This window comes from Moschus berezovskii, chromosome 3 (assembly GCF_049115385.1).
Source record: "Moschus berezovskii isolate FMDL1 chromosome 3, NW_MosBer_1.0, whole genome shotgun sequence".
Taxonomy (NCBI): domain Eukaryota; kingdom Metazoa; phylum Chordata; class Mammalia; order Artiodactyla; family Moschidae; genus Moschus; species Moschus berezovskii.
Genome location: NC_142462.1, coordinates 124,043,021 through 124,061,392, shown reverse-complemented (window position 1 = coordinate 124,061,392; position 18,372 = coordinate 124,043,021). Strand labels below are relative to the sequence as shown.

Here is an 18,372-nt window from a genome sequence, read left to right as displayed (position 1 = left end):
GATTAGTTTCTTTAACTAGAAGATAAGGATGCTGAGTTCTAAAATCTGAGAGACTTCCCACAACGAATGGTCTGTATTTTCATTCGTTTTCCCTGTATTTCTCCCACTTTTATTTTACATATTTTATCATTTTGAAGCATATAATTAAATATTTATGTTTTAATTTCTTATTTATTTGTATTACTCACTGTCTGGGCTTCCCAGGTGGCGCTAAGTGGTAAAGAACCCGCTTGCCAATGCAGGAGATGTGAGAGATGAAGGTTCGCTCCCTGGGTTGGGAAGATCCCCTGGCGGAGGGCATGGTAACCCACTCCAGTATTCTTGCCTGGAGACTCTCACGGAGAGGGGAGCCTGGCGGGCTACAGTCCATGGGGTCGCAAAAAGTGGGACGTGACTAAAGCGACTTAGCATGCACACACGTAATCACCTGCTAATAAGCATTTGTTCAATACTTAATGCTTAAAAAAGAGTGCTCATAAAGACTTCATTCAATCATTGCAACAACCACATTAGTTATATATTTTTGTTTTCATATCATGGATTAGGAAGCTGGGGTTCTGAGAAGTGACTTGCCCAAGATCCCGTAACTGGTAACTGGCATATACCAAACTTGAAGTGAAGGCTCTGCTTCAAAACTCAGTGCTTTTTGTTCTGTCCAGCATCACCGCCCTTGGATGTTTGTGGCAGAGAGTCAGACACTGCCCTCTGCGCCCCATAAGTAAACATATTAACAGGTTCTGGGAATTAGGATGACCTCCTTGGGGAAGGGCATTATTCTGTCTCCCATATGAGACAACAAATCGTCTCTCTTTCTGTGTGATGGTCAAATAGCATCACAATTTCTCAATGGCGTGTTCGATTTTGCTAACCTGTTGCCTTTAGGATGGCAGTTGAAATCTACACCTCATCTCTGCCCTCTTGGCCACTTGATGACCATCCAGGTCAATTCAGTGGAAGATACTCCATTCTCATCCCCCGATTGCCTTGTATTTATTCCCCCAAACTTCCTGTTCCGCTGTGGACTACCCTTTCACTCTTTCCACAGTTCCGTTACTTAAAGTAAATTTCTGGACTTCCTTAGTGGTCCAGGAAAGAACCTGCCTCTCAGTGCAGGGTACATGGGTTCGTCCCTGGTCCGGGGAGATTCCACATGTCACTGGGCAACTTTAGGGAAAGAGGAAATTAGCTGAGATGGAGGTGGTCAGGCCGTCTCGCCCCATGCCTCTGGCTCTCACCCAGCGTTGTGTAAATGCGTGGTTTTGTAACAGCTGAGATCACTTGTAGCACTGTGCATGTGCGTCATGATGTACCTGCTTGGCCACGGGCCCTTTCTGCTCTGTAAGCGCCACCTGAAAGGCCTCTGAGGCTGCATTATGGCTGTGTCTGCTGGGTCAACCATGAGAGAACACAGCATGTCTGCTGCTGGAGCTGCTGTGCCAGTCGGGAGAGAATAACCGTGTCTGCAGTTGCTGCGGCTCCTTGAGTTTTCTTCCAGCTTCCTTGCTCGCACCTTGCCTACCCTGGCTTCAGTGGACAGTGTGCACGGTGAGATTCAGCAAGACAACAGCTAAGCCCCTGAGCTGAACTACTGAGCCCGCATGTCCCCACACCCGAGAGGCCTGTGCCCCGCAAGAAGAGAAGCCACTGAAATGAGACACCCACACATCACACTAGAGAAGAGCCCCTGCTCGCTGCAACTAGGGAAAAACCCGTGCACAGCAATGAGAACCCAGCTCAGCCAAAAAGAAATAACTCTTTAAAAACTAAAATCCTTAAAAAAAAAAAATTAAATTTCCCTACACTAAATTCTCCTGCAGACCTCCTTGCCTGATGTAACCCTGACTCTCCCTAAAAGATGCTGTTTCTCATAGAAAGTCCCTCCTTTTCCTCCCTGACCACAAGAATCCTTGGGTTCAGGACAACACCAGCGTTTCCTAGCTGCCTATGGCTGCTTCCAAACCATAACATTTCTGTTCCCACGCAAAAAAAGTCCCCTTTCCTTTCAATTCAGGCCATCTAATTAGAGCTTCTCTTTCTCAATTTTTCTCCACTTTGCAAAACTCTAGCCTTCGAATTCTTTCTGATGGAGTTAAACCCATCCAGCAGTGGTCATTTTCCCTCCTGCCAAGGACACAGCACAGGCTCATCACAGCTGTCTCAATTTGAGGGCAGCTTCGGTCATCAGGCTTCCCTGGTGGCTCAGAGGTTAAAGCGTCTGCCTACAATGCGGGAGACCTGGGTTCGATCCCTGGGTTGGGAAGATCCCCTGGAGAAGGAAATGGCAACCCACTCCAGTATTCTTGCCTGGAGAATTCCATGGATGGCGGAACCTGGTGGGCTACAGTCCACGGGGTCGCAAAGAGTAGGACACAACTGAGCGACTTCACTTCTTCACTTCGGTCATCATATAGGCAGCATCACCCACAAGGGCAAGTGGACAGGCAGCCATAAATATTACCAAGAAAACTCCGTCAGAGGCAGGATGATAGAGAAGAACAGGACCTCACTGTTTTGTCCAGGGTGATTTTGAATGGCCTCTCTGATAACGTGACACTGAACCAGAGGCCTGAACAAAGTGAAGTAACAGGTCACGCAGGGGACTGGAGGAGGAACATTCTAGGTGGGAAAATCACATGCAAAGAAAGGCTTTGAGATAGCAGTACAGCTGGTATGTTGAGGAGCAGCAAGAAGGTCAGGAACGCCAGGGGAGAGCAAGGGGGAGGTGAGTGATGAGGGCAGGGCTTCCCTGGTGGTCCAGGGGTCGAGAGTCTGCCTGCCAATGCAGGGGACTCGGGTTCAATCCCTGGTCTGGGAGGATTGCACCTGCCACAGAGCAAGTAAGCCTGTGGGCCGCAGCTAGCGAAGCCCATGGGCCTAGAGCCCGAGTTCTGCAACAAGAGAAGCCACCGCAACGAGAAGCCCGCCAACTACAACCAAGGAGTGCCCCCGCCCACCACGGCTAGAGAAAGCCCAGCAACAACAAAGACCTGTGCCGCCAGAAACAAATGAATGAGATTGGAAAAATGCAACAAAACAAACAATTTTTTAAAATGTAGACTATCATTAGGATCTTAGAGTAAGGAAAAACTTCTCAAACAAGACACAAAAATCATAAAGAAAAATATTGATGAATCTGATTATTTCATTATTAAGTTAAAGCTAGCTGCCATGACTTTTTTTTTATCTTTCTGGATTTAATATTAATTTTTTTTTCAAAAACAATTTTAGGAATCTTTACTTAAAAACAACCTTATCTTAAAATGGAGTAACTTTGGTTTTACGAGCAGCAAGCAAAGTACAGAAGCAAAAATGCATTACAGGAGCTTTAAGTTCTACATTAGGTCACAGTGTCTAATCTGAAATCACACCCATAATATCATTTTTCAGGATATCTGGGAAATAGTTATTTCCCAGGATGTCTGAACCATAGCTACTCTATTTTGACTTTTAATTGTAAAAAAAAAAATTTTTTTTTAATAGCCAAAGCAGATTTCACCACTAATGACGTCAGTGTTTTTCTAGGTATGAGAGGATGCAAGAATTAGAACTCATAAAACCTTTTTCTGAAAAGATCTAACTATCTGAAGGCCTGTTCTGCCAGTTGTTTTTTTTTTTTTTTTTTTTCAGAGCACAGAGTGCCTCATTCCTGATTTTCACCCTGAACTTCTTTCAGGGGGTGTTGAAGATCAGCAGCTTGCAATGGTCATGATGTAATCTTTGTAGAGGCAGCTGGCAAGTACCAACTTCCAGTCAGCAGGGTCCCTTCATAGCCACATATTTGACCATGTGACACCATCTCATGGCCATTGTGTCCCGCGGTGCTGGGAAGGCTCATTCCCAGGTCTAGGGAAGTGATGGGCCACTCAGTGTGCTAAAATTGCACCAGGCCTTGCAAGTAGCAAAAGTCTCTGGACCACTGTCTTACTAGCCTCCTGGTCCAGGAAAATATTTCCTCTTGTTGCTTTTTCCCATACCCAGAGTCACATTATTACAATCATTGATCTCATATGGAACTGTCAGTTCAGCATTATAGCACAGGCTCAGTGAAACAAGTGACACAGAAAATAATATAGCCATAGCTAGCAGTAATTAGTAAAATAAGAATTATAAGTCAAGAACTTTCATTCGATAAAGCCTGGTACACCCCAAGTCACCTGACTTCATTCATTAAATGATTATAGTCTGGTGTTAATCTCCTGGTTGTACATTATGGAGCATCCGACCCTTATCTGAAGATTGGTTACTGAGATAAGCCTTAGAAACTAACCTAGAGTGTCCTTTTTAATAACTTAATTAAATCTTTTAGCAGTATCACGTAACAAGGAATTGTCTCAGCAGTGAGTCTTAGTAAACACTGCTGCTGCTGCTGCTGCTGCTGCTAAGTCGCTTCAGTCGTGTCTGACTCTGCGTGACCCCATAGACGGCAGCCCACCAGGCTCCACCGTCCCTGGGATTCTCCAGGCAAGGATACTGGAGTGGGTTGCCATTCCTTCTCCATATGCCATGACTTTTTAAATGAATTTCACTTTTTTCTTCTTTTCTACTTTTTAGGCGACACCATGTGGCATGTAGGATCTTAGTTCCCAAACCAAGGATGGAACCCATGCTCTCAGCAAGCTCAGTGTCTTAACCAGTGGGCCACAAGGGAAGTCCAAAAGCTATTGGCCCTTAAAATAAACCTCCAAAATGTACAACAGCTCCTATGCAGTCAAAGTTTCTTTCTATTCATTTAGCTCTACCCTCATCAGCTAGAAAGGAAATACAACATGGAGGAGGATAAACCAACTTCCTGCGAGCCTTAGTTAGGAAATATGGCTGAAACATAGTCACCAGCCATTCCTACTGAAAGGAAGGCAGGAAAGTCCAGCATGGCTCTGTGCCCAGCAAGAGGAAGTGGATTTTTTGGTAAACTTCTGTTCAACTTCCCTGGTAGCTCAGATGGTGAAGAGTCTTCCTACAATGCGGGAGACCCTGGTTCGATCTCTGAGTCGGGAAGAGCCTCTGGAGAAGGAAATGGCAACCCACTCCAGTATTCTTGCTGGAAAATTCTATAGATGGAGGAGCCTGGTGGGCTTGGTGGGCTACATTCCATGGAGTCCTGAAGAGTTGGACACGACTGAGCGACTAACACTTAGGTTCAACACAAGACACCATCAACAAAGATGGGAAGACCAACCACATACTGGGGAATGATTTTCTCAGTGTATATAACAGCGGATTCGTATCATAAAGGCACCTTTGAATCAATACAAAAGGACAAACAACCCAATCAAAAAACCGACAAAGGATATGAACAGACCAAATTCACAGAAAAATCTATAAACAATCTACAAAAATAAGAAAACACACTCCATGTTGCTAGTAGTCAAGGAAATGCCAAGAAAATAAAGGATACAGCTTTTGGACCAAAATTTTGTCAAAGATTAGAATGACTGGGCTTCCCTGGTGGCTCAAATGGTAAAGAATCCGCCTGCAATGAGGGAGACCTGGGTTCGATCCATGGGTTGGGAAGCTTCTCTGGAGGTGGGCAACCCACTCCAGTATTCTTGCCTGGATAATCCCCATGGACAGAGGAGCCTGGTGAGTTATGGTCTATGGGATCACAGAGAGTCGAACATAACTGAAGGACTAAGTACATCAGAGAATGATTGGTAATAAATAACCAGTGTCAGCAAGGCTCCAGGGAAAGGGCCCTCTTATACCCTGTGATGGAACTATTAATTGGTGAAATCTGTTTTAGGACAATCTGGCAGCATCCACCAAAATTTAAAATAAGAATTCCCTTTTGCCCAGCAATTCCACTTTTAAGAAATTATCCCATAGGTTCAAGCGTTCGTTTCCACAAAGGTCTAAGTACAAAAATTGCCAGTGCAACTTTTTTTTTCAGTAATTGTAAAAAGTAAAAATCAGGAAATGACAAATGGCTAAACAAATTATGGTAGTCCATTATGGAATCCATATGGAATACTATTCAAGGCAGCAAACAAAAACTGAGGTAACTGTCAGGCATTGTCATGGGAAAAGTTACAAAACATTAAACTGAAATGAAAAGAGTAAGTCTCAGAATAGAGATCGGAGAAGGCAATGGCAAGCCACTCCAGTACTCTTGCCTAGAAAATCCCATGGATGGAGGAGCCTGGTAGGCTGCAGTCCGTGGGGTCGCTAAGGGTCGGACACGACTGAGCGACTTCACTTTCACTTTCACACATTGGAGAAGGAAATGGCAACCCACTCCAGTGTTCTTGCCTGGAGAATCCCAGGGACGGGGGAGCCTGGTGGGCTTCCGTCTATGGGGTCACACAGAGTCAGACACGACTGAAGTGACTTAGCAGTAGCAGCAGAATAGAGATAGTACAATTCCATATATTTAAAAATCCTTAAATCTATGTGTGTGTGTCTATGTGTTCATGTGTGTATATATACACACACCTATGTACACACATATGCATATTAATGCATAAAATCAACGTTCTGAAAAGACACATGTTATTCAGTTTTAGTGGTTTGTATTGAATTTTGGATAATTAGTATTATCTGGTAGATGGCTTCCCTGGTGGCTCAGACAGTAAAGAATCCGCCTGCAATGTAGGACACCTGGATTGATCCCTGGGCCAGGAAGATCCCCTGGAGGAGGAAACGGCAACCACTCCAGTTTTCTTGCCTGGAGAATCCCATGGAGAGAGGAGTCTGGCAGGCTACAGCCCATAGAGTTGGACAGGACTGAGCAATGTAGTTAAGTAAAAGAATGTCTCAATTGATCAGGCCAAAATAGAAAAAAAAAAAAAAAGACTCAGATTTTGTTTTTAGTTGGCCTTCTACTTACTCAACAAGGAAATAGCCTTGCTAAGGAATGGAGACATTTCCTCAGATTGCCACATGGCTGGACACTTAAACATCACCCCTGGCCCTTTGGTCCTAGGTTAATTTTCTGGGAGCAACCCTCGGATTACCCGGGCTTCCAGGAAGCTCGATCATCGGGATTCCCCTTGGGACTCATTCCCTCATGTGTCTTGTGTCTCACAGCTCAGGATCTGCCCTTAGCGGAGGACAGGGATGCCGTCCCAAGGGATGCCAGAGGCCAGATGGGACCTCCCTTCACAAGAAGCTGCTGGGAGGTCCCCCAGCTTTGGGATCTTCTGCTGTGTTCACACCAAGGCCATGCCCTCCCGGGGGCTCCCAGCCAATCACTGTGCACACTGTGTGGGGCCCCGGGAGCCAGGTGAACCTGACTGCCACAGGGGCCCCACTCAGGTCTCCTCCAGTGCGCAGGCTTGGCTCCGGGGCTCCCGACTGGCCCACTCAAGCCCTTTCTCGTGGCAGACCGAAGGGCTTTCGGCCTTCCCTCCTTCCTTGCCTCCTTCCGCAAGGGTCAGACCAGAAGCTTCCAGCCCACACTTCGTCCTCTCCCCTTTATCCCTCGCAGACATTTCTCTGTAAGCACTCCTCCCATGTCATCTGGGCCTCTGCCTCCCAGAGGACCTGGACTGACCCCTTCCTAGCTTCTGAGGTCCCCATGCGGTCTCTGCAGCTACATCACAACCCCAATCTCCCCGTAAAGTCTTGCTTTCCTCACCCCTTTACCTGGTTCCCAAGCCCACCTTGGGGGCCCCCTGCATGTACAACTCCATCTCAGAGTCTGTACCTGGGGGACGCGTCCTGTAACAGGAGGCTGAACTTATGCTCCCCCCTCCCCCAAAGGATATCTTCTATTTGAAATAACACATTAACATCTTGAAGCAGAATACTTTCAGAGTCAGACAAAGATTTAAGACTCATAAGGTGGAAATATATTCCCACTCTTCTGTTTATGCAACAGAGACACGTGAGGATGGTTTCTGCATGGGCAGGAAGACCTCTGGGACACAGACATGGGGTTCTGTCTGGAGCAAAACCTTCATACCTGAAGCACGGGACGCTCCAGTCATCCTTGCTTGAATCAGCCCCTCTCTCCTTTTGTTTCTTATTAATGTAATCTTTCCTCGAAAAATTTCCAAATGATAGTCGAGTTTCTCTTTCAAATCATCTGGAAAAAAGAGTCAACGTTTGACAACTGCAAAGTATATTAACCAGCTTCTCATAATTAAACCAGTTTCTCATGAGATTTTAAACCAGTTTCTCATTTTGATTGATTCTTAAAAAGCTGCTATTCTGCAGATGTTCCAAACTTAAAAAGAAAGTTTAATTGAATGTACGTGCACAAAGTGTGCACAAAACGTGACCAAAAAGAGATCCAGCATTGAAATCATATGTGAATATTCTTCTGTTTCTAGTGAAATACTCCTTTCTTTTTTTTTTTTTAACTTTTTGGCCACACTTTGTGGCATGTGGGCTGTTAATTCCCTGACCAAGGATTAAACCCATGCCCTCTGCATTGGAAGCACAGAGTCCCAACCACTGGACCACCAGAGAAATCCATGAAATGCCTCTATTTTAATATATGATTATTAAAATTTTAATAGAAAAAGCATAAATTATGGTGCTTTGGAGCATTCTGACTTTATTCATAACAGCTGTGCACCTAACTTGGTACTAACGCCCAGGCCGGTTATCAACCACTCAAGTCTCAGCTCTCTGATTGGTGAGAAGGCAGATCTAACATAGTCCTTGCAGGACTGCAGTGAGAAGAAGAAATGCATCACCAAGCACAGAGCCTGTCACTCAATACTCGGAGGTTCATATGATGATGATAAAGGAGGTTCAGATGGTCGACACCAAAATCAGATTGATTATATTCTTTGCAGCCAAAGATGGAGAAGCTCTGTAGAGTCAGCAAAAACAAGACCGGGAGCGGACTGTGTCTCAGATCATGAACTCCTTATTGCCAAATTCAGACTGAAATTGAAGAAAGTGGGGAAAACCACTAGACCATTCAGGTATGACCTAAATCAAATCCCTTATATATACAGTCGAAGTGAGAAATAGATTTAAGGGACTAGATCTGATAGAGTGCCTGATGAACTCTGGATGGGTTCGTGACATTGTACAGGAGACAGGGATCAAGACCATCCCCAAGAAAAAGAAATGCAAAAAAGCAAAATGGCTGTCTGAGGAGGCCTTACAAATATCTGTGAAAAGAAGAGAAGCGAAAAGCAAAGGAGAAAATAAAAGATATACCCATTTGAATGCAGAATTCCAAAGAATAGCAAGGAGAGATAAGAAAGCCCTCCTCAGCGATCAATGCAAAGAAATAGAGGAAAAGAATAAAATGGAAATGACTAGAGATCTCTTCAAGAAAATTAGAGATACCAAGGGAACATTTCATGCAAAGATGGGGTCAATAAAGGACAGAAATGGTATGGACCTAACAGAAGCAGAAGATATTAAGAAGAGGTGGCAAGAATACTCAGAAGAACTGTACAAAAAAGATCTTCAAGACCCAGATAATCACCATGGTGTGATCACTCACCTAGAGTCAGATATCCTGGAATGTGAAGCCAAGTGGGCCTTAGGAAGCATCCCTATGAACAAAGCTAGTGGAGGCAACAGAATTCCAGTTGAGCTATTTCAAATCCTGAAAGATGACACTGTGAAAGTGCTGCACTCAACATGCCAACAAATTTGGAAAACTCAGCAGTGGCCACAGGACTGGAAAAGGTCAGTTTTCATTCCAGTCCCAAAGAAAGGCAATGCCAAAGAATGCTCAAACTACCTCACAATTGCACTCATCTCACACACTAGTAAAATAATGCTTTAAATTCTCCAAGCCAAGCTTCAGCAATACGTGAACCGAGAACTTCCAGATGTTCAAGCTGGTTTTTATTTTTTCATGGGGAAAAAGAACATCCTTTTATTTTTTATTGGAGGCTAATTACTTTACAATAATATATTGGTTGGTTTTGCCATACATTGACATGAATCCGCCCCGGGTGTACATGTGTTCCCCTACTTGAACCCCCCTCCCACCTCCCTCCTCCCCATATTCTCCCTCCAGGTCATCCCCGTGCACCAGCCCTGAGCATCCTGTATCATGCGTTGAACCTGGACTGGTGATTCGTTTCACATATGATAATATACATGCTTCAATGCCATTCTCCCAAATCATCCCACCTTCACCCTCTCCCACAGAGTCCCAAAGACTGTTCTATACACCTATGTCTCTTTTGCTGTCTCGTATACAGGGTTAACGGAGAAGGCAATGGCAAGCCACTCCAGTACTCTTGCCTAGAAAATCCCATGGATGGAGGAGCCTGGTAGGCTGCAGTCCGTGGGGTCGCTGGGGGTCGGACGCGACTGAGCGACTTCACTTTCACTTTTCACTTTCACACATTGGAGAAGGAAATGGCAACCCACTCCAGTGTTCTTGCCTGAAGAATCCCAGGGACGGGGGAGCCTGGTGGGCTTCCGTCTATGGGGTCACACAGAGTCGGACACGACTGAAGTGACGTAGCAGCATACAGGGTTAAGGCTACCATCTTTCTAAATTCCATATATATGCGTTAGTATACTGTATTGATGTTTTTCTTTCTGGCTTACTTCACTCTGTATAATTGGCTCCAATTTCATCCACCTCATTAGAACTGATTCAAATGCATTCTTTTTGATGACTGAAAAATACTCCATTGTGTATATGTACCAAAGCTTTCTTATCCATTCGTCTGCTGATGGACATCTAGGTTGCTTCCATGTCCTGGCTATTATAAACAGTGCTGCAATGAACATTGGAGTACATGTGTCTCTTTCAATTCTGGTTTCCTCGGTGTGTATGCCCAGGAGTGTGATTGCTGGATTGTATGGCAGTTCTATTTCCAGTTTTTTGAGGAAATTCCACACTGTTCTCAATAGTGGCTGTACTAGTTTGCATTCCCACCAACAGTGTAAGAGGGTTCCCTTTTCTCCACACCCTCTCCAGCATTTATTGCATGTAGACTTTTGGATAGCAGCCATTCTGACTGGTGTGAAATGGTATTTCACTGTGGTTTTGATTTGCATTTCTCTGATTATGAGGGATGTTGAGCATTTTTTCATGTGTTTGTTAGCCATCTTTGTGTCTTCTTTGGAGAAATGTCTGTTTAGTTCTTTGGCCCATTTTTTGATTGGGTCGTTTATTTTTCTGGAATTGAGCTGCAGGAGTTTGTATATTTTGGAGATTAATTCTTTGTCAGTTGTTTCATTTGCTATTATTTTCTCCCATTCTGAAGGCTGTCTTTTCACCTTGCTTATAGTTTCCTTTGCTGTGCAGAAGTTTTTGATTTTAATTAGGTCCCATTTGTTTATTTTTGCTTTTATTTCCAATATTCTGGGAGATGGGTCATGGAGGATCCTGCTGTGATTTATGTCGGAGAGTGTTTTGCCTATGTTCTTCTCTAGGAGTTTTATAGTTTCTGGTCTTACATTTAGCTCTCTAATCCATTTTGAGTTTATTTTTGTGTATGGTGTTAGGAAGTGTTCTAGTTTTATTCTTTTACAAGTGGCTGACCAGTTTTCCCAGCACCACTTGTTAAAGAGACTGTCTTTTCTCCATTTTATATTCTTGCCTCCTTTGTCAAAGATAAAGTGTCCATAGGTGCATGGATTTATCTCTGGGCTTTCTATTTTGTTCCATTGATCTAAAAGGCAAAGGAACTAGAGATCAAATTGCCAACATCTGCTGGATCATTGAAAAAGCAAGAGTTCCAGAAAAACATCTATTTCTGCTTTTTGACTATGCCAAAGCCTTTGACTGTGTGGATCACAATAAGCTGTGGAAAATTCTGAAAGAGATGGGAATACCAGACCATCTGACCTGCCTCTTGAGAAACCTGTATTCAGGTCAGGAAGCAGCAGTTAGAACTGGACATGGAACAACAGACTGGTTCCAAATAGGAAAAGGTGTACATCAAGGCTGTATATTGTCACCTTGCTTATTTAACTTATATGCAGAGTACATCATGAGGAACGCTGGGCTGGAGGAAGCACAAGCTGGAATGAAGATTGCCGGGAGAAATATCAATAACCTCAGATATGCAGATGACACCACCCTTATGGCAGAAAATGAAGAGGAACTAAAAAGCTTCTTGATGAAAGTGAAAGAGGAGAGTGAATAAGTTGGCTTAAAGGTCAACATTCAGAAAACTAAGATCATGGCATCTAGTCCCATCACTTCATGGCAAATAGATGGGGAAACAGTGGACACAGTGACTGACTTTATTTTTCTGGGCTCCAAAATCACTATAGATGGTGATTGCAGCCATGAAATTAAAAGATGCTTACTCCTTGGAAGAAAAGTTGTAACCAACATAGATAGCATATTAAAAAGCAGAGACATTACTTTGCCAACAAAGTTCCATCTAGTCAAGGCTATGGTTTTTCCAGTGGTCATGTATGGATGTGAGAGTTGGACTATAAAGAAAGTTGAGCAGCAAAGCATTGATGCTTTTGAACTGTGGTGTTGGAAAAGACTCTTGAGAGTCCCTTGGACTGAAAGGAGATCCAACTAGTCCATCCTAAAGGAAATCAGTCCTGAATATTCATTGGAAGGATTGTTGCTGAAGCTGAAACTCCAGCTGAAACTCCAGTACTCTGGCCACCTGATTCAAAGAACTGACTCATTTGAAAAGACCCTGATGCTGGGAAAGATTGAGGGCAGGAGGAGAAGGGGAGGACAGAGGATGAGATGGTTGGATGGCATCACCGACGCAATGGACATGGGTTTGGGGGGACTCTGGGAGTTAGTGATAGACAGGGAGGCCTGGCGTACTACGGTTCATGGGGTCGCAAAGAGTTGGACACGACTGAGTGACTGAACTGAACTGAACTGAAAGGAGGTCCTTTCCTTCTTGGAAGGAAAGCTATGACCAACCTAGACAGCATATTAAAAAACAGAGACATTACTTTGCCCACAAAGGTCCACATAATCAAAGCTATTTTTTATTCAGTAGTCATGTATAGATGTGAGAGTTGGTCCATAAAGAAGGCTGAGTGCCAAAAAACTGATGCTTTTGAACTGTGGTGCTGGAAAAGACTCTTGAGAGTCCCTTGGACTGCAAGGAGATCCAACCAGTCAATCCTAAAGGAAATCAACCCTGAATATTCATTGGAAGGACTGTTGCTGAAGCTGAAACTCCAATACTTTGGCCACCTGATGCGAAAAGCCTACTCATTGGAAAAGACCCTGATTCTGGGAAAGACTGAAGGCAAGAGGAGAAGGAGGTGGCAGAGGATGAGATGGTTGGATGGCATCACTGATTTAATGGATGTGAATTTGAGCAAACTCTAGGAGATGATGAAAGACAGGGGAGCCTGGTGTGCTGCAGTCCATGGGTTAAAAAAGTCCCGGACACAACTTAGGGACTGAACAACAGCAAAGGAGGTCAGTCTCTGGTGAGACGGCTACAGATGCCTCAGAGGTCAGCGAATCTGGTGGCTGGGCATCAGTAGAGGCAGGTTCACCATAGTCTTGGCAGAAGAATGAAAGAAATCTCTTTCTTTTTCTGTGAAAAGAGTGCCGGGGCCCTGCTCAGAGGCAGATTGCAGGCTGCACAGCTACACTTGCAGGGTAGGGGCAGCATCTCAGATCAGATGTCTGCACACACCCTCCAACATCCAGGACTCAGAGGAACTCTGTGCAGCAGACACGGGAGGAAACAGGCCGTTCTGGCAGTGGTCATCGCTGACATGAAGTGGAGGATTTGAGTCGTTCAGGAGATGGCCATGCCGCTTGTGTGTAGTCAAGAGGGACCAGGACTATGATAAAGGTGGATGGTAGCAGGTCAGCCCTGGACATGCCTCTCATGTAACTCAGTGGAGATGGTAGTCTGGGCTCCCGACCCCTGCCATCCCAAGCTGAGGGACTCCATCACCAGTACCTACTGGTATGAGCCAGAAAAGACTAGCTGTAGTTCAAGAAATTTGTCCTAGAGCCCACAGGAAATGGGTTAAAAGTGGGTTAAAAGTAGGGATGCATCAACCCTGAACATCATCAGGACACAGAACACCCCATTTCCTACATTTCCTGTGTTTGAGGTCCTGTGTGGGTCCAGGACTAAGCTCCTTGGTGGGGCGGGCGAAATGACCACCCATCAGGTGGCTGTGGATCCAGGAGGAGAAGTGGAGTGGCTGGTCCAACCATCTCTCAGCCATCAGTGGTGAGTCCTCTGATGCCTAAAGGACATCTGGGCAGATCTCCAGGTGTGTCTCTGAACTCTTGGCATAGTTCTGAAAGGCTGGGGCCCCTGGGGAGCTCCTCGGTCCTCCTGGGACTGCACCTCCATGGCAGGATCTTCATCCTTTGGGTGAGACGTTAGACTTCACAGTCCAGCAAAGATCTCCCCTGCTGCCTTTACTGGGGCCTTTTGCCCCACATGTGGCCAGATGTGTTGTTCAGTCAGATGAGGAACCTGGCCATCCTTCCACATCCCCTCCCATGCACAAGACCAGAAATAAACAGTACTGGACCCCTCTGATTCAGGTGGCTCCTACACAGTTCAGTTCAGTTGCTCAGTCATGTCTGACTCTTTGCGACCCCATGGACTTCAGCATGCCAGGTCTCCCTGTCCATCACCATCTCCCGGAGCTTGCTCAAACTCATGTCCACTGAGTCGGTGATGCCATCCAACCTTCTCATCCTCTGTCCTCCCCCTTCTTCTCCTGCCTTCCATCTTTCCTAGCATCAGGGTCTTTTCAAATGAGTCAGTTCTTCGAATCAGGTGGCCAGAGTACTGGAGTTTCAGCTTTAGCAACAGTCCTTTGAATGAATATTCAGGACTGATTTCCTTTAGGAAGGACTGGTTGGATCTCCTTGCAGTCCAAGGGACTCTCAAGAGTCTCCTCCAGTACCACAGTTCAAAAGCGTCAATTCTTTGGGCTCAGCTTTTTTTGTAGTCCACTCTCACATCCATTCATGGCTATTGGAAAAACCATAGCTTTGACTAGATGGACCTTTGTTGGCAAAGTAATGTCTCTGCTTTTTAATATGCTGTCTAGGTTGGTCATAGCTTTTCTTTCCAGGAGCAAGAGTCTTTTAATTTCATGGCTGCAGTCACCATCTGCAGTGATTTTGGAGCCCAAAAAAATAAAGTCTGTCATTGTTTCCATTGTTTCTCCATCTATTCACCATGAAGTGATGGGACCAGATGCCACGATCTTAGTTTTCTGAATGTTGAGCTTTAAGCCAACTTATTCACTCTCCTCTTTCACTTTCATCAAGAGGCTCTTTAGTTCTTCACTTTCTGCCATAAGGGTGGTGTCACCTGCGTATCTGAGGTTATTGATATTTCTCCCGGCAATCTTGATTCCAGCTTGTGCTTCATCCAGCCTGGCATTTTGCATGATGTACTCTGCATATAAGTTAAATAAGCAGGGTGACAATATACAATCTTGACATGACTCCTTTCCCGATTTGGAACCAGTCTGTTGTTCCATGTCCAGTTCTAACTGTTGCTTCTTGACCTGCACACAGTGCCTGGCCAATGAGTGAAATTCCTAAATGGAGCTGACACTAGCTTGAGTTCCATTCCACTTTTTTTTTTTTTTGGCTGCACTGGTCTTTCTTGCTGTGCACATGCTTTCTCTCTTGTGGGGAGCAGGGGTCTACTCTTTACTTGCAGTGCATGGGCTTCTCACTGCGGTGGCTTCTCTTGTTGCAGAGCATGGCCTCCAGACGTCCAGGCTCAGTAGTTGTGGCACACAGGCTTGGTTGCCCTGAAGCATGTGGGCTCTCCCCAGATCAGGAATCGAACCTATGTCCCCTGCACTGGAGGTGAATTCTTAACCACCAAACCACAAGGGAAGTCTCCATTTCACTTTTGAGTTGATGCATCTCAGTTGCTTCTCGAAGAGTGAACCTCCTCTTTTTTTCTTCCCTTGTCTATTCTTCCTTCCGTTTCTCTTCTTTTTTTTTGTTCCAGCCCATAATGGGTCAGATTCACAGTAGATTAGGTAAACCTTTAGGTAGTATCCAATATGCATGCATTGCTTCCATGAGAAACGGACCCCAAAGGCAACCTGCAGACCCCAGAGAGCTTATCCTTCATCTGGGTCCTCACAGCTTGCCTCAGGTTTAGAATTAAGTTGTAAAATAGACACCTGAGTTCAAATGCTAAATGGAACTCATAAGATTCTGTTTTAGTGTTCTAGTTCTTAAAAATCAGTGAACATGAAGGAATAAACCCTTAAGTGTAGTTGGTGTGGTTAGAATTCTTTCACGTAAAGCACCTGGATTGTGTCATTACCCTACATTAAGTCTTGGAATCATTCCCCATTTTCTCCAAATAAAATTCAAACAATGCCTTCATGAGGGGCTACCTTTTACACTTCTGGTTTCATGCCCACCCCCTCCCTTCTAAAACTATACTATACATAATTTGCATAAGTCCTTTCCCAGTGATGCAGAGGTAAAGAATCCACCTGCCAAGGCAGGAGACCCAAGAGACACAGCTTTGATTCCTGGGTGGGGAAGATCTCCTGGAGGAGGAAATGGCAACCTACTCCAGTATTCTTGCCTGGAAAATTCCATGGACAGAGGAGCCTAGCGGGCAACAGTCCATAGGGTCGCAAAGAGAAGAACTCAATTGAGCGCACGCACGCACACACACACACACACACACACACACACACACACACCCTACATAAAATAAAAAACTATTCCAAACTCACCATATTTCCTGTGGCCTCTGGGCCATTTTCTCTGCCTAAAATACTTTTTCCTTTCCCTTCATCTATGTAATCCCAACTCATCTCAGTTCAGATGTCACTTTTGAAAAATATGCTACCTTCTTGAAGTAGAGTTGATTTACAATGTTGTGTTAATTTCTATGGTACAGAAATTTCTACTGTAGTGATTCAATTACGCATATTCTTTTTCATATTTTTTTCCATTATGGCTTATCACCAGATGATGAATATAGTTCCTTGTGCTATTCAGTAAAAGCTGGTTGTTGATCCAGCCTAGACATCACTTCTTCAACATCATCCACGGCCTCTAAAGACCGGCCTGCCCCTACGTTTATCTCATGGAAGTGCTAGCCACCCCATTAGCCAACCAGAAGGTCAGGGACCAAACTCTCACATCAGCATCAGTGCTCCAAAGTGCCTGCCTCGACACCCACCAAAAATGTTCTTTGTATAAAATAACTCAAGAGCCACAGAGATAGCACTGACTTCAAAGACGATTAGAAAGAGGGTTAGCATTCTCTCTTACCAAAGTCACTCATGTCGTCTACCAGAATAATTTCTTCAAGGATGTACTGTGAAGTGAGGGTCATGATGCTGGACAGTGTGCGAAACAAGGCACTAAATTCTTCGTTGTGGAAACAAATGATGATGCTGGCAGTAGGTAGTTTGGCTGGGTACGTTTTTTTCCGACACCTGCAGGAAGAGGAAGAAAATTATCCCTCTAAAAGCATTATATGTCTTGAGGACTCATTGAAACACTTTATTCACATTTTCCTCTTTATTCTTTTAATTGATGATTATGATGATAAGGTGACAGTACTTTTAAAACACAAAAATTAAGATACAAAAATTTCTTTAAACGTCTTATGTTGTTCTAATATTGTCTAAATCATTCCCCCCTTCTTAATGCCCATCATAATTGCTTTTTCCTAAGACTCTGTTTTGATAAAATTAGTTCTACTTTGAATATAGTACAAACATAAATTATACCCATATTTTTGTTTCTATTATAAAAATGAATTAATAAGCTTATACACATTAAAAGGTTCAAATTAACTTTATTGCCCTATCTTCCAAGAAAATCCATGTGCTATTCCTACACTTGTATAGTCTGTTGCAACAAAGAAATGTAATAATGGATATGGTGTAATTAGATTTCTTCCAAGGATCTGGCAAAAAATGTTTTATTATTTTTTTGTGCACTTGAGGGAAATATGGACACTGAATTTTAGTAACATTAGTTTTTAGCTATTAAGCATTGTTTGGATTGCTGCTTTTATTGGGTTGTATTTTGAAATATTTTGGTTGTAAATGACAACTGGAACTAGCTTAAGCATAAGAAAGAGGTCTTCTGTAAAGGGGACGCAAACGTCACACAGGACCTAGTGACAGGCGGGATCCTGGAGCATTCAAGAGCAATTCTAACTAGAGGTTTGAAGTCACTCAGACATGCTCCATTTCTGCTCTTGTTTTTTCTTTTTTTAACATTTATTTATTTGGGCTCACTGGGTCTTAGCTGTGGCACACTCTATCTTCCTGGAAGCATGTGGCTTCTGCAGCTGCAGCATTCAGGCCTGCAAACTCTTAGTGGTGACGTGCGGGGTCTGGTTGCCTAGGCTGGAAGTCGGGCCCCCTGCATTGACTTCCCAGAAACAGGTAGGATCAAAGGCTGATGTTCCAGTAAGACCACTGCCTTGTGCACGTGTGTACTCAGTTGTGTCTGACTGTTTGCAACCCCATGGGCTGTAGCCCTCCAGGCTCTTCTGTCCAGGGGGTTTTTCA

At 44.3% G+C, this 18,372-nt stretch overlaps 1 protein-coding gene across 2 annotated transcripts in view; it reads right to left on the bottom strand.

Annotated features, from left to right (window-relative positions):
• GALNTL5 (polypeptide N-acetylgalactosaminyltransferase like 5) overlaps positions 1 to 18,372 on the bottom strand; it is a 54,374-nt gene that overhangs the window by 21,494 nt on the left and 14,508 nt on the right. For both annotated transcript variants that reach the window (XM_055420337.1, XM_088832932.1), the window contains exons 3-4: positions 17,117 to 17,283; positions 7,901 to 8,023 (exon numbers count right to left, since the gene is read on the bottom strand). In XM_055420337.1, coding sequence (XP_055276312.1) covers positions 7,901 to 8,023; positions 17,117 to 17,283 — 290 coding nt within the window. The remainder of the gene's footprint in view (positions 1 to 7,900; positions 8,024 to 17,116; positions 17,284 to 18,372) is intronic.